This window comes from Cotesia glomerata, linkage group LG1, assembly GCF_020080835.1.
Source record: "Cotesia glomerata isolate CgM1 linkage group LG1, MPM_Cglom_v2.3, whole genome shotgun sequence".
Taxonomy (NCBI): domain Eukaryota; kingdom Metazoa; phylum Arthropoda; class Insecta; order Hymenoptera; family Braconidae; genus Cotesia; species Cotesia glomerata.
In genome coordinates this window covers 34,725,931-34,740,478 of record NC_058158.1, presented here as the reverse complement: position 1 = coordinate 34,740,478, position 14,548 = coordinate 34,725,931, and the positions used below count along the sequence as shown (strand labels likewise).

The 14,548-nt window shown below is 26.7% G+C and overlaps 2 protein-coding genes across 5 annotated transcripts in view; both read right to left on the bottom strand.

Annotated features, from left to right (window-relative positions):
• Positions 1–9,160, bottom strand: part of LOC123267712 (N-acylneuraminate-9-phosphatase) — a 28,984-nt gene extending 19,824 nt beyond the window's left edge. Inside the window, exon 1 of the mRNA XM_044732526.1 lies at positions 9,143–9,160. The gene's annotated coding sequence lies outside the window, so the exon portion shown is untranslated. The remainder of the gene's footprint in view (positions 1–9,142) is intronic.
• LOC123267689 (transcription factor kayak) overlaps positions 1,397–14,548 on the bottom strand; it is a 33,696-nt gene continuing 20,544 nt past the window's right edge. For 3 of the 4 annotated variants that reach the window (XM_044732497.1, XM_044732488.1, XM_044732480.1), the window contains 2 exons: positions 3,342–3,773; positions 1,397–2,020 (listed from right to left, as the gene is read on the bottom strand). In XM_044732497.1, coding sequence (XP_044588432.1) covers positions 1,451–2,020; positions 3,342–3,773 — 1,002 coding nt within the window. In that variant the 3' untranslated portion in view covers positions 1,397–1,450. Of the gene's footprint in view, positions 2,021–3,341; positions 3,774–7,404; positions 7,881–14,548 lie in introns of those variants that run through there. The other variant, XM_044732505.1, reaches the window with a different exon arrangement.

Sequence of the window (14,548 nt, the reverse complement as noted above, 5' to 3'; positions counted from 1 at the left end):
TTAAGAAATAATTCGATGGCTTAGTCGATACAGCTTGAGCTTAATAAATTGTCTTTGTTATTTTTTTTTTTACAATTAATTATCAATATAAAAAGACTAAACTATCGTATAATACGATATTATATAAATATATATCAATAATTCTAAATATTATAAAATTGATCGCAAACTCTTGCGTAGAAAATGTATAAGTAGAAAAATTTTGTTCAAAATTTTTTATTTTATAAATGTACTTGTACATTTTCATAATTAGTTTTCAAGACTTATTTTAGCCTTACAAAAATTTTATTTTATAATTATAACAATTACTCAAATTTTTTTTAACGCAACTACTACCCAAGCATTACATTAAAAATTGTTGAATTTTTGGTAAATTTTACTTAACAAGTAAAAAATTAATAAGTGTCAAATTTAACAAAATATTACCAAAAAATTTTTTGTGCCGCTTAGGTAAGTTTATTAAAAAAAAAAAAAAAAAAATTAACTTTTGGCTTTTGCAAGTTAGAATTTTTTAAAAACTTGAAAAAAAAAATTTTTTTTTTCAAGAATAAAATTTTTAATTTTATTCAATAACACGGAACGAACAAGATGACACAGGATATCATCCCAGATTATACTGAGTAAAAAAATTCAGATAGTGGCTAGTATAATCCAGATTACAATGAGTATGATCCCAGATTACAATGAGTATAATCCAGATATCACGCAGTATAGTCTGGATTTTTCTAGCTACTATCAGAATTTTTTTTTCACTACATATATCACTGAGTATAATCTGGGATGATATCCAGTGTTATCTTGTTCTTTCCGTGTAAGAGCACAAGTTTATTTAAAATATCTCGTAGTACAAAAATACGTCAAATAACAATTGTAAAAAAACGCGTTTTAAATTTCACAATTGTCTAAAAATATTACATTATCATAAGAAAGACAAATTAAAAAAACTTTGCTCATTTTTTATTATTATAATAATAATAATAATAGTAATAATAATTCACGCTTAGAATTATTATTATAAAATTTTTATTTATTTTCTTAAATTAAAAAGACGTATTGTATTAATAGTAATAATATTTAATATTAATTAAATACAGCCGTTCTTGTCCTGATGACGAGAACGACAAAAATACATTTATGGCAACTTGTGATGTTTGTGACGCAAAGAAATAGCAACTCGTTCGATGTCGTCGTGATAAAAAAAAAACTCCCAAGAATATGAACCAAAAAAAGGTGACATTAATCAATAATCATAATTATAATCAATAATAAAATGATCAATACAGTACACAGTAGTAAAATAAAAATAAAAATTAAAACTCAATAAAAAAAGATTGTCAGTAAATAATTACTGACGGGTAATTATTTTGTGTAATTACAAATAAATAAATTTTTTTTAATAACTTTACGCGGGTTCATGTTCATTGGAGGTGTAGTTGAGTTCCTCCTGGCGTCACAAGCTGACAAGTTTAGGTGGATTGGCGTCCGGAGAGCTGAGATCAACGGCGGACAGATTGTTTCTCTGTTGCGAGGAGCAAGAAGGAATCAGCGGCGTGGACACTGGGGTCAACCCGGTGCCACCGTCCATCAGAGAGTCAAAGTTGAATGGAATACCGCTGGAGGGTGTCGTTATTGGGACACCGGCAACTTCATTCGAAGTCTTCATGAATGAGGGCGTCTCGACGGTCTTGAATTGCAGGGGGTCTGGTCGGTCTTTAGCTTCATTAGCGGCAAAAATCGGCAATGAAGTTGGTCGGTTGTTGTTGTCAGAACCGACTTGCAGGGAGTTTGGCCGGTTCGGTCTGGTGTCCAGGGAGTCGCATTTATTCGGGTGGAGGAATGGGCTGTTGTCGATGTATGACTCTGCTTTTATCACGGGTTTCATGTCAGGAGGCGAGGATGAGCCCAATCGGCATACTGCTCGGTGGTTTTCTAGCAGGAACTCCAGGTCGTCTTTTGCTTGTTGGAGCTGCGAGATTTCGTTCTGGAGTGTTTGTTTCTTCTTTTCCAAACCCTCAGTTTCCTAAAAAAAAATTCAGGCTTATTAGTACTAAATAATAAATAATTATTTTATTAAAAATTTGCTTAATTAATTCATACTTGCTCAAAGAGAAACATTAATTTAATTAAAATTTCTTTACAAAATAGGGTAGAAGTACCGTTTGTGGCCACTGTACTGTTTATGGCCATTTATTGTTCAAATAAATGATAGAAATGAATTTATATGAATAAACCATTACAATTTAATTTATTTTAATATAAATTTTTTAAAATTCAACAAAAATATGATTATTATATTATAAATTAATTCAAATGTTAACTGGCCAAATACGGTACTTCTACAACCCTATTTTAAATTTTTCAGGCTTTTTAACTTTTTATAAATTCTAAATATTCAAGATCTTCATCAAGGGTAGCATACTTTTTTTTTAATTTTAATTTTTCAAGATAGAGCATTTAAATTACAATGACAAAATTGAATTTTTTCAAGTTATAAAAGTTTAAATAATTATTATAAGGTAAAAGACCCAGTTATTGACACTGGTCTAGTTGTTTGACACTTGCAATTTTATTTCAATTGAAAAAATAAAATGTTTTGAAAAAAACCAATTATCTGAAAATTTAAAATTCACAAATTATATTTATTAATTTATGGGAGTCGGCTTTTGTTTTTTAATTATAATAAAATTGAAAGTGTCGATAACTAGGCCAGTGTCAATAACTGGGTCTTTTACCTTAATATTCATCAAAAGTTTCAGGCGCTGTTTCCGGAGTTATTTTTAAAAAAACCTCAATTTATATTTATATTTAGATTTTTCGTTTACTTCAAAGTATATTCTAGTTTTTTGTCATTTTTTAAATTTAAAATTCAACCAAAATCTCTAGGAAACATTTAAAATTTTCAAAAAAAAAAATACTCCTACATTTGATCAATTATTTATCAATATATTTCCTACACTGATAAAAAAATTAAATTAATTTAAAAGAAAAATTCTTGAACCAAGAATATATTACTTAAGAAAATTTAATAATTTTTGATCAAGTAAAAAAATTCTGAAATTAAATCAAACTTTTCAAAATTATATTTTTCGTTTAAAAATTTTTCTTTTAAATCAAGTCAATTTTTTTCAGTGCGTTTTTTTTATTTATTTTTATTTCATAAAAAATTTTATTAATTTGAATAAAAAAGATAATCCGGCTGCTTTCAATAAGTGCGAATAGAAAAAAAAATTTTAATGATTTTTAATAAATTTTTTAGTCAAAATATTTAGAATTAAAATAAAAACTAAATTAATTATAAAAAAAAAAAAAAAAAAAAAAAAATTCAAATTAAGTAAACTTACTTCTAGTAGGGAATTGGTGTGATCCATTCTTCGTTTGCGACACCTAGCAGCAGCCATTTTATTCCTCTCCCTGCGAACCTGTCGCCGTTCTTCCTCCTCAGGGGACATGCCGATCGTCCTGGTGGGTCTCCTGCCGCCCATGTTTCTGCGGGCCTGCTGCTGAGGTCTACTCTGCTGATTCTCCAGTAGCACCGAGTGATGGTGATGATTATGGGTGCTCTGCCCGGTGATTAAGCTGTTGTTCTGGGTCTGAGCCGGCGTCGGCTGGGACGGCTCAACCAAAGGAGGAACGAAACCGGCCTCGCGACTGTGGGACGCTGACTCGCTCGTTAATTCGAGAAAAGTCTGCTCGATGGTGCGGAGGGTCGTCGGTGTCAGTGTAGGCGTCGTCCTCGTGGGCACACCACTGTGCAGACCGTCTAGAGATGCCAGCTATAAAATAAATATCAAAATAAAAAAGTTAGTTTTTGTTTTCAAGACTTAAATTACTGCAATTTTTCACATTAATATTTCTTCTTTATATTTATTTTTTTTTCAGAGCAACGCCCGCGCTTTCGAGGATGCACTTTTGCTAACAAGCTGCATTTAATTTGAACCACGTGCGCTCTTATCCTCAAAATACTCATATTTAAATTTAAATATAAACTATAATAATTATGTTGTACATGCAGTTGATAAGTTAAAAAAAAATGCACACAACTATCGGGTTGAGTTAAGTTGAGCAGTCTAATTTTAAACGTGACGATGACGAATCAAGTGTGTCTTATCGTGCAGGACAATATTATTTATATTTATTATTTATATATTTAATGGATCGTATTCACTTCTCGGTAATAAGGTATAAATTTATCGATGATATCACTTGACGGGTTTTCAAATTATAAATATTGTTATTGCTAGCTTTTAACTTTTAAGGTACTATTTTTTTTGTGTTTATAAATATTAATTATTGAAATTAGGGTTCGCCACTCAATAAATAAATTTAAATATAAGTGTTTAATATTTAATGGAGATATTTAAATGTAAATGTCACGATATTCATAATAAATCATCTGAAGAAATAAAGATCAGGTATAAAAGGGAAGGACCTTAGACTTTAAACTGGAATGCTAGGGAATTTCCGTGGTTAAATTAAAAAGACAAAACACTTATGTCATCGCTAAAATTACTCATCGGTGGGTACATACTTCGAGAGTTGAAAAATTATTGTAAGTATACCTTCAATATTTAATTGGATCTTTTTATGGATGGAGATTTTTTTTTTTTTTTTACTGAGTTTTTAGTGGGTAAGAGAATAAGAAGTTTAAATACTTTATGGTATATAAAAAATGAGGTATGTATTGAAATGTTTTGATTTTTTTTCATTTATTTAAAAACAAATTTTTTTTTAATTTTTAAAAAAATATAAAATTAAAAATTTTTGAATAATTTAAAAATTTCAAATTTTATAATAAATTATAAATTAAAAATTTTTTTTTAATTTAAATTTTGTTTGAATAATTTTAAAGTTGAAATTTTTTAACAAATTATAAATTAAAAATTATTTTTTTACTAAAACTTTAAATTATTTTAAAGTTAAAATTGTATAATAAATTTAAATTTAAAAATTTTTTTAAAAATATAAAATCAAAAAATTTTTTGACTGAAATTTTTTAATAATTTTAAAATTAAAATTTTTCAATAAATTATAAATTACAATTTTTTCAACAAATATAAAATTAAACTATTTTTAATTTTTGTACATTAATTAATAGTTATAAATAATTTTAAATAAAAATCTTGCATTATTTTCAGTAAAATAAATTTGACTTGTATCAAAAAACGCTAAACTGTATCCAGATGATTTAAAAAAAAAATTAGCCAAAAGAGAGTGTTGCTAAAAATGAGAGGTTGTCTGCCTTGACCTTAATATCAGACAATAAACCAGGTGAATATCCTTTTTATTAAGCTTAATCTTTAATTAAATGGTTGTAATATGAGCCTGAACACTAATGAGCGCCATTTAAAACAAAGCGCTTATTTTATTTTACCGATCCATGTATTTACATTATTATACTATATTACATTACATTACTTTAGATTAGTTAAACAACTCTTGAGCCACCTCATCGAGGATTCTATTAATAAAACAACTTAACTGGCATTTTCATCGCAACGCGCGTTTGTTGTTGCACCACCCGAGTTTAAGAAAAGGGTGATACCGTATCCAGAATATTCAAAACATTGTGAAACACGAGGAGTATTTTAAAGTGATAAGACCTGTTTGCTAGCTATTAATAGTTTTAATTAACAAAACAACAGAGTAAGTAATTATAATTAGGTATCAAATTAATTTAGCCGCAAGGATTTAATTAATTAATTGAAGTAATTATAATTTTTTTGTCGTCAGCCTTGACGACAAAATCGGCGTTACTTTTCTAAAATAAAATATATAACAAAATAAAAGGAAAAAACATAAAATAGATGTCGACATACAGTACAAATACGTGATGGAGGTAAACATACACATGCCAAGGTCTACCCCTTGTGAGCGGAACAGAGATAGATATCGATTCTTTTTTAACATCTGCCACGTGCTCTCTTCTGACAAGTTTTTAAAAACCGCCGTAAAATATATTTTCCTAAGAATTTTTGTCAGTCTCGGTAAATAATTTGTTTTGAAAATTATTAGTTGAGTAAATGTCTATTAAAAATTTACTCTTTTTATTATTTATCTTGTCAAGTAATAAAAAAACTTTGTATGTTAAATTTTAGATGATAAAATAATTTATCTTTAAATGTTTTAGTTTTTAAATATTGTTGATACAGTATTTTTTTTATTATTTTATTATTTATCAATTCAATTCATTAGTAACTAGCAACCTTGCAGTCACTATGTGACTTGTAATCTATAAATAAATAAAATTTTGCTTTATTAAATGATAAATATTGTTAAATTGCACTGTACTTTCTTAATTATTGACATTTTTTAAGATATAAACTCATCCCGATGTTACATTCATCAAGAGCTTTCATTTGAGTACCCACATGCATTTTTGATATATTTTTCATATATACATATATATAACATAAATTTTGAAAATATAAGCTCATCCCGATGTTACACTCATAAAGAGCTTTCATTTGAGTACCCACATGCATTTTTTTATATATTTATATATTTCATATATATAGAAATATATAATGTATATAAATATATAAAATATATGAAAAATTGATGTGGGTACTCAAATGAAAGGTCTCGATGAGTGTAATGTTGAGGTGAGCTTATATCTTAAAAAATGTCAATAGTTCTCAAGATACAAGGTCGTTTCTTACTCATGTTAAATTGCACTGTACTTTCTTAACTATTGACGTTTTTAAAGATATAAGCTCATCCTGATGTTACACTCATCAAGAGCTTTCATTTGAGTACCCACATGCATTTTGATATATTTTTCATACATACATGTATATAATATATATAAATATTATGAAATAATATATAATAGTAATTATATATAAAATATATATATATAATAATAATAATATAATAAAATATATGAAAAATTGATGTGGGTACTCAAATGAAAGGTCTCGATGAGTGTATCATCGGGATGAGCTTATATTTTTAAAAATGTCAATAGTTCTCAAGATACAAGTTCATTTCTTAATTATGTATCTAGAGATAGAGAATTTTCGAATGCAGTCTTAATACTTATTATAATAAATTGACTATCGATGAGAATGATATGAAATTTTGAAAAGACACAAATTCAAATGAAAACCTTTGCAATGACACTAAATTTCACCAAAAAAAATCGATTTTATCATAAGACTATCTTGGACACAAAATTTTCTTTATTAATCATATAGATTTATGTAAAAATGAATGACGGTATATAAATAAAATTTTCTAGTTAAATTTTAATAGAGTAATAAAACAAAAATAGTTTATCTTTTGAGGAAAATAATATAATTTAAGTAAGTAGATACGTAATTGAAGTGTAAAATTGTCAAGGTAAAATGTTGTATTAGATACAGCAATTTGCCGTGACGGGTAAGGGCAGTATGTCTAATTTACCTGTTGGAATAGCAACTCTTGTGCAAGAATATTTGCAATGTCGACTGGGTCGATGGCGGTTGCCATTTCGTATTCGTTTTTAGATTGAGATTTAAATAAAATTATAAATCCGTCTTTGATAAAATTTATAATATATAGTTTTAAATTCAGAGTAGTTATAAAAACAATGATAATGATAAAAGTGGATTTAAAAATTATCGGAGTGATAATTGATAAAACAGATCGTTCGTTCGTAATAATACGGGCGTCGGAAGCAAGAGCTCTTACTTGTTTTAAAATATTTTTATTTGGATTATTAATTAGAAATTTTTTTTAAAAAACTTGTTCTTGTTTTCGTTTAATTATTTGATTGATTATTATTTATAAATATGTAAATAAAGATTAGACTCTTGTCCGCGCCCTATCGCCACGCGTTTACTCGTTCGAAATTCGGTGCGTCGTCTACCAACGCTTGTCTAACACTAGGCAACGCACTGAGACGATACGAGGTACGTCGGGAAGACGTCGAGCGTCTCATCTTAGCCACCAAAATAGACACGCGAATTTTGAGCATGTGCATGGTGAGTTTCAGAAAAATAGAATAAGAGAGAGAGAGAGAAGTTTAGTACGCAATATACAAGAGTGTCCCCCTCAAAGTGGCGACCAAGACGACATCGTCGACGTCGACCAAGACCAAGACGACACATCTCGCCAATTAACCACGTAAATTCGTCCCTGAAGAATTCTCGGCTATCGAATTTCACCCGAGACGAGCGGAGATACCAAATTCACAGATGGCAAACTACTTCACGAGAGCTATTATGCTCATTCTTATTTCCTTCCAAGCTCTCCGCTCTCCTCTCTTCTGAGAAGTATTAACAACCACCCACTGGACTCAAGGGTATTACTGAACTCGTAAAACAGTCCCCGCAAGGCACATCATCGTTCTACCGTCCTTACCGCAAATGAAAAAGTTCTTAGGGTGGAAAACCTCTTAACAATTGCTATTTTATTTTTTCTATTCTTAAAATTTAAGCGGTCTTTTTATTTTAATTTACCGCCGAAGTTAGAATGTGAATAATCAAATTTTTTTTTTTTAATTTGAACATACTTCTCTTACTTTGAAATTTTTTTTACGTCTTGGAATAGTTTGAAATTTCGACGGTGACAAAGTAAAATTTTTTTTTCATAAAAAAGTAGCTGATGTTTATTTTATAAAGTGAAAAAAAATTTTTATCTATTATTACTGTTAAAAGAAAAGTTTTTTTCTTTAATAAATAATTATATTTACCCATTTTCATATTATAATATAAACTAGCAACCTTGCAGTCACTATGTAACTGCCATGACTTGTAAAATATAGATAAATAAATTAAATAATGATTTTTGTTAAATTGCACTGTACTTTCTTAAATATTGACGTTTTTAAAGATATAAGCTCATCTCGATGTTACATTCATCAAGAGCTGTCATTTGAGTACCCACATGCATTTTTGATATATTTTTCATATATACATATATGTAATATATATAAATATATAAAATATATGAAAAATTTATGTGAGTACTCAAATGAAAGGTCTCGATGAGTGTAATATCGAGATGAGCTTATATCTTAAAAAATATCATTACTTGACAAGATAGCAAGTCAGTTCTTAATTATTGACATTTTTAAGATATAAGCTCATCCCGATGTTATACTGATCAAAAGCTTTCATTTGAGTACCCACATGCATTTTTATATATTTTTCATATATTCATATATATATATAATATATGAAAAATTGATGTGGGTACTCAAATGAAAGGTCTCAATGAGTGTAATGTCGGGATGAGCTTATATCTTTAAAAATGTCAATAGTTCACAAAATACAAGCTCATTTTTTAATTATGTATCGAGAGAGAACATTTTTGAATGCAGTCTAAATACTTATAATGGACACAAAATTTTTTTTATTTCCTTAATAACATAGATTGTTAGTTTATTACGTTTATATGTGTATAAATTGAGTATAAAAAAAATTTTTTCGGCTCGTGTATTGGCGTACACACTTTGCTCGTTGCGCCAAATTTTAACCAAAAGTCCTATTTATTTATTTGAATGTATTATTAATAAGTAAAGTTTCATTTAATCTTTTCCAAATTTTTTTTTATTAATTATTTATCAAAAATATTTTTTTTTTTAATACTTTTCACCAAAAGCGAGAAAATATCTTTAAAATTTTTCAATTTATTGGTAAAAAATTAAAAAAATAAGATATGTAATGAATTTAAAAAATACCTATCATAGTTCAAAAATTTAAAATTTTTAAATTACAAATCATTTTAATAGAATTCTAACTTTATCACCTGTAAAATGACAAATCTCAATACCTCCATATAATAATCTCACTCTTCAGCTCTTCTATTTTATATCTTTTTTACAAGTATATCATTATCTTCTTCTCCTTCTTCTCAATCTCTTTTTCTACCTGGCAAGTTGCCAACCGACTGTACTCGTATGAGTAACAAACGACCCGCCAAAATATACTTCAATTTAGAGACTAACGAAAAGCGATGATAAACATACAACCAGGATGAAACTAATTGGAAAAGAAAACGCACTTAAAATGTTTTTATCAAGCGCCATTAGCTCAAATTGTTTCAATATTATTATACCAAGTGTATTAATATAAATAAATTTATTAAATTTACTCGTCGCTGAGTTAATTATACCCGTTAAAATATATATTTATTCTCTTTATACTTCATATCGTGACGCCAGAAATTTATCAAAGAGATTTGACCGGATGTAGCTACGTTATCTTTATTCGCGGAAAAAGACGCAACTTTTTAACAAATATATTATTTTTATTTTTTTTCCATATAACAGGAGAATTTTTTCACGCTAGAGTGTTATAATAGTTAAGAGGATTCCAAACAAAAATACCACCGGAAAGCCACAACACTTTACTGATCCCGAGAGAGGGAATCCCAGTTTAAGTCTCAGAATAGAATTAAGGTCCGGAAGTCAACAGAAATTCTCTATTTAAATTATAAGACTCTTAACTAATTTATTGCCGTTAATTTTTGCTCCTCATCCATTAATTTATCCGCTTGAGTGTAATGGACTAAAATAGAATAATTTTAGGGTTTGCAAAGACGGAATTTAAAATATGGACAGCGTCAATAATTTAAAGCTTTTATAAGTCCAATGGCAGAACATATTGTGGTAAATCTATACGTATATGTATCTCGGTCGACTGCTATACAAACAATCCGCAAGAAACACGATACGGACATTGAAAAGTCTCTTATCTCACCCACTGATATGAAAACAAACTAGACGGCCCGATTACAATAAACAATCTGGCTTATTTTACTCAAAACGCTCAACTATCGATTGTGTTTTTCTTTACAACAAGTTGCCATTTGTGCAAGTCCTAAATATTCGTGACTAATCTTTAATATTTCCGGTTGACCTCAGGATAAAATTTATTTTTTATTTTGCAAAGTTAAAAAAAAATTTTTAATATTATTTTAATTTTTGCGGAGCAATTTCAATTTTTATTGAGTCTTTTAAAATTAAAAGTACCAAAAATTATTTTTTAAAAAAATTATACTGAAATTTAAACATCTGATAATTTTTTAAAATTTCTTAAGTAATAAATTCTAACAAAAAAAAATTATTTTAAAAATTCTATATTTAGAAGCATTTAAAAATTAGAAAAAAATTTTTTTAATATTATTTTTGTTTTTAATTTGAATTTTTATTGAGTCTTTTAAAATTAAAAGAACCAAAAATAATTAAAAAAAAAATTATACTGAATTTTAGACATCTGATAATTTTTATAAATTTTTTAACAACTAAATTGCAGCAAATAAAATTATTTTAAAAATTCTATATTTAGAAGCTTTTAAAGATTATAAAAAAATTTTTTTTTTAATAATTTTTTAGCTCTTGTTTATTTAAAAAGAAATCAAAAAATTATCAATTGTCTGCTAATATAAAAAAATTCTGATTTAAATAAAATTATAAAATTAAAACTTAATCCTTTAATTTTTCCAATTAAAAATAAATTTTTTTTTGTAGCGCAGTCGCTCCGATTTATCTTGTAATTTATCTAAATAATTTTAATTACAACAAAAGAAAAAATAAATCCGTGAGTCCATAAATAGAACGAGCTTAATTCGACCCGCATAATATAATAAAATAATGTCACAGTATAAAGACCGGATAATTCTATTACTAATCCCTCAGAGACAAGGAGATTAAATTATTAATAATTATTATTGCAATACTAAATCAAGCAAACATCTGAATAATTAATAGCATTCAACATGCGTGTCTGCATTTACTTATTTTTATTTTTCTTCTCGAGTAAAAGCTGTGAAGTGAAATGAGACGAAAAAATGGTCCATTTAGCGACTTGAGTGTCTCATTCTTCACCAGCTCCTCGACAATTCCTCTTTATTCTTATTTGCTCGGTTAGGAATACTCGGCACTCCTGTAAAAGCAAAACTAAAACTAAAACAGTGTAAGTTAACAACGCGAGTTAACCGAGAACAAAGAAAACGCTATCGTTTCTCAAATATAATTCGTCCGACGACCCCGAGACACTTCACTTAGTCGGCAGCAGCTCAAGCTCGAAAAACTCGACCAACACAGAATACAGATACACATTGTTACATCTATATTCTCACTTTCGAAATGCTTAGCTTAGCTCTACTCTCGACTGGGATATTATGAAGCAAACAAAGAAATCACGCCCGCAGTTTAATAAATTGATAAAACAAAAAAATGGATTTTTATTTGTTAAATAAAGAAGATAATACTTCAACATCTTCCAGAAATTAATAAATCATTTTCCGTTTTAATATTATACAAGTATTATTTCTCTTTGTTAACTTAAATTACTGCGCAATTTAATAAATCGGAGTGTACTTTTTTTTATCTTGGAAAAATTTAAGTCAAAAAAATTGACATTAAAAGTCAAGAAAATTTTTTATTTTATTTAAAAAGTCTTCAGATTTATTTTTCAATTTTATTTTTAAAAAATTTAAACAAATTTTTAATTTTTTAAGCCTGAATTATTTTTTTTTTTATAAAATTATTTTTAATTAAAATTTAAAATTTTTATTATTTAAAATAATATTCAAGGTTTTTAAACAAACTTAAAAATATTTTAACAAATTTTTAATTTAAGCTTGAATTTTTTTTTATAAAATTATTATTTTTAATTAAAACTTTAAATATTTATTATTAAAAAAAAAAACTCAAGATCTATCAACAATTTTTAAAAAATTAAAACAAATTTTTAATTTTTTAAGCTTGAATTTTTTTTTTTATAAAATTATTTTCAATTAAAATTTTTAATATTTATTATTTAAAATAAAATTCAAGATATTTGATAATTTTCATAATAAAAAGAAATTTTTCAATTATGTATTTGAAAAATTCAGACGATATTTTTTAAATTTAAATTTTCTGTCCATAAAATAAAAATTTTAAATATTTTTATTTTAAAAAAAAAAATACTTCAAATCTTTGTAACTTTAAGTATCACAAAATTCATTGACCCTCCAAGAAAAAACCAAAAATAAATAAATAAAATAAATCATAAAACTTTTAAAATAAAATAAAATATAAAATCAGAACCTCAGCCGAAGATTAGAGGAAGTTTTAAAAAGGGTACAGTAAACACACGTCTCTGCGATATGAGGCACTTTACTGACGAAAATGTCAGGCCAAGATCACGGGAGCACTCAACCCATATGTCTCCGGTGTGGGCGGTACCAAGGTCGCTAACTCACACATTAGCGATAAACAAATTCATTCCATGGCTATTTACATACGTGTTCCCTATTATAAATTTTAAATCTTCCATACAACAACAATGATAATAAAAATAAATAAATAAATTTATATATGTACACAGATCTGATAATGCAACATCATGGACGCGATCTTGTCCTGCTTTAAATCCGAGTTTCAACTAGTTTCATTTATATTTAATTTCATAATAATCTGACAATAGCATGACGCGAAAGCGCAAAAAATATCAAGTTATTGCGTCATAGTTAGCCGATCATTATATTACGCTTATAAAATAACTATCGGCTGGAAACTTTAATCGACTCATTGGTTATCTTATTTCACATTTACAATTTACAATCTCGTGGCCATCATTCGCACTCTCATATCATGTCTACAATATAAATCTGCATCTACATGGACATTCAAATGCACACGTGCATTGCATGTGTATGCGCAAGTTGAGCGGTGTATTGCGCGGGAAAATAATGAGCCAATACACACTACATACATCAGTCACACTAGAAAAAAAAAATAAAAAATACGTTAAATTATTTTTCTTCTCATTATACTCACGGTATTTATTATTTTATATATATAGTTATATGAAGAAATATAATTATCATTATTGTTATTATACACGTGCAATTATTACTACAAATAAGTAACAAATAATTTTTATTGTCTTTGTTCGTGATTAAACACCGTAAAGTTATTTTAACAATTATTATTTTGTCTTTTGACATTTTAATTTCTAACTTTAAAATCAATTTTTTTTTGTTATTATCGTGAGCGATAATCAATTTAATTTATGAAAATTAAGTTAGCAGACATTTAAAAATTTTTTTTATTAAAAAAATTACAAAAAAAAAATTTTTTTTAATTTCATTCGAAAAAAACTTGAAAAACTATAAGTGCAATTTTTTAAAAATATTATTTAGTTCTAATTTAGTAATTAAAAAAAAACAGTGTCGACTAACTTTAATGAAAATTAATTTAGCATATATTTAATAATTTTAAAAATTCTATAACAAATAAATGATGGCAAAAAATAATTATAAAAAAAAATTGGCATGTAAAAATTTTAAAAAATAAAAAATGCAATTTTTTAAAAATGATTTTTAGGACAAATTTTTTTGTTAAATAAAATTAAAAAATTGTTAAGTGACTGCTAACTTTAGTATTATATTTGATTTATATAGATAAAATAAATTGATACGAATGACACACAAAAAAAAAAAAAAAAAGAAATAATGGCACGTGTAGAAAAATTATTTGAATAGAGTAAAAAGTTATTTATCACATATCGAATAAATTAAATTTAAAGTGAATATATACATATATATTTATCAAAACTTACCAGATGTTAAA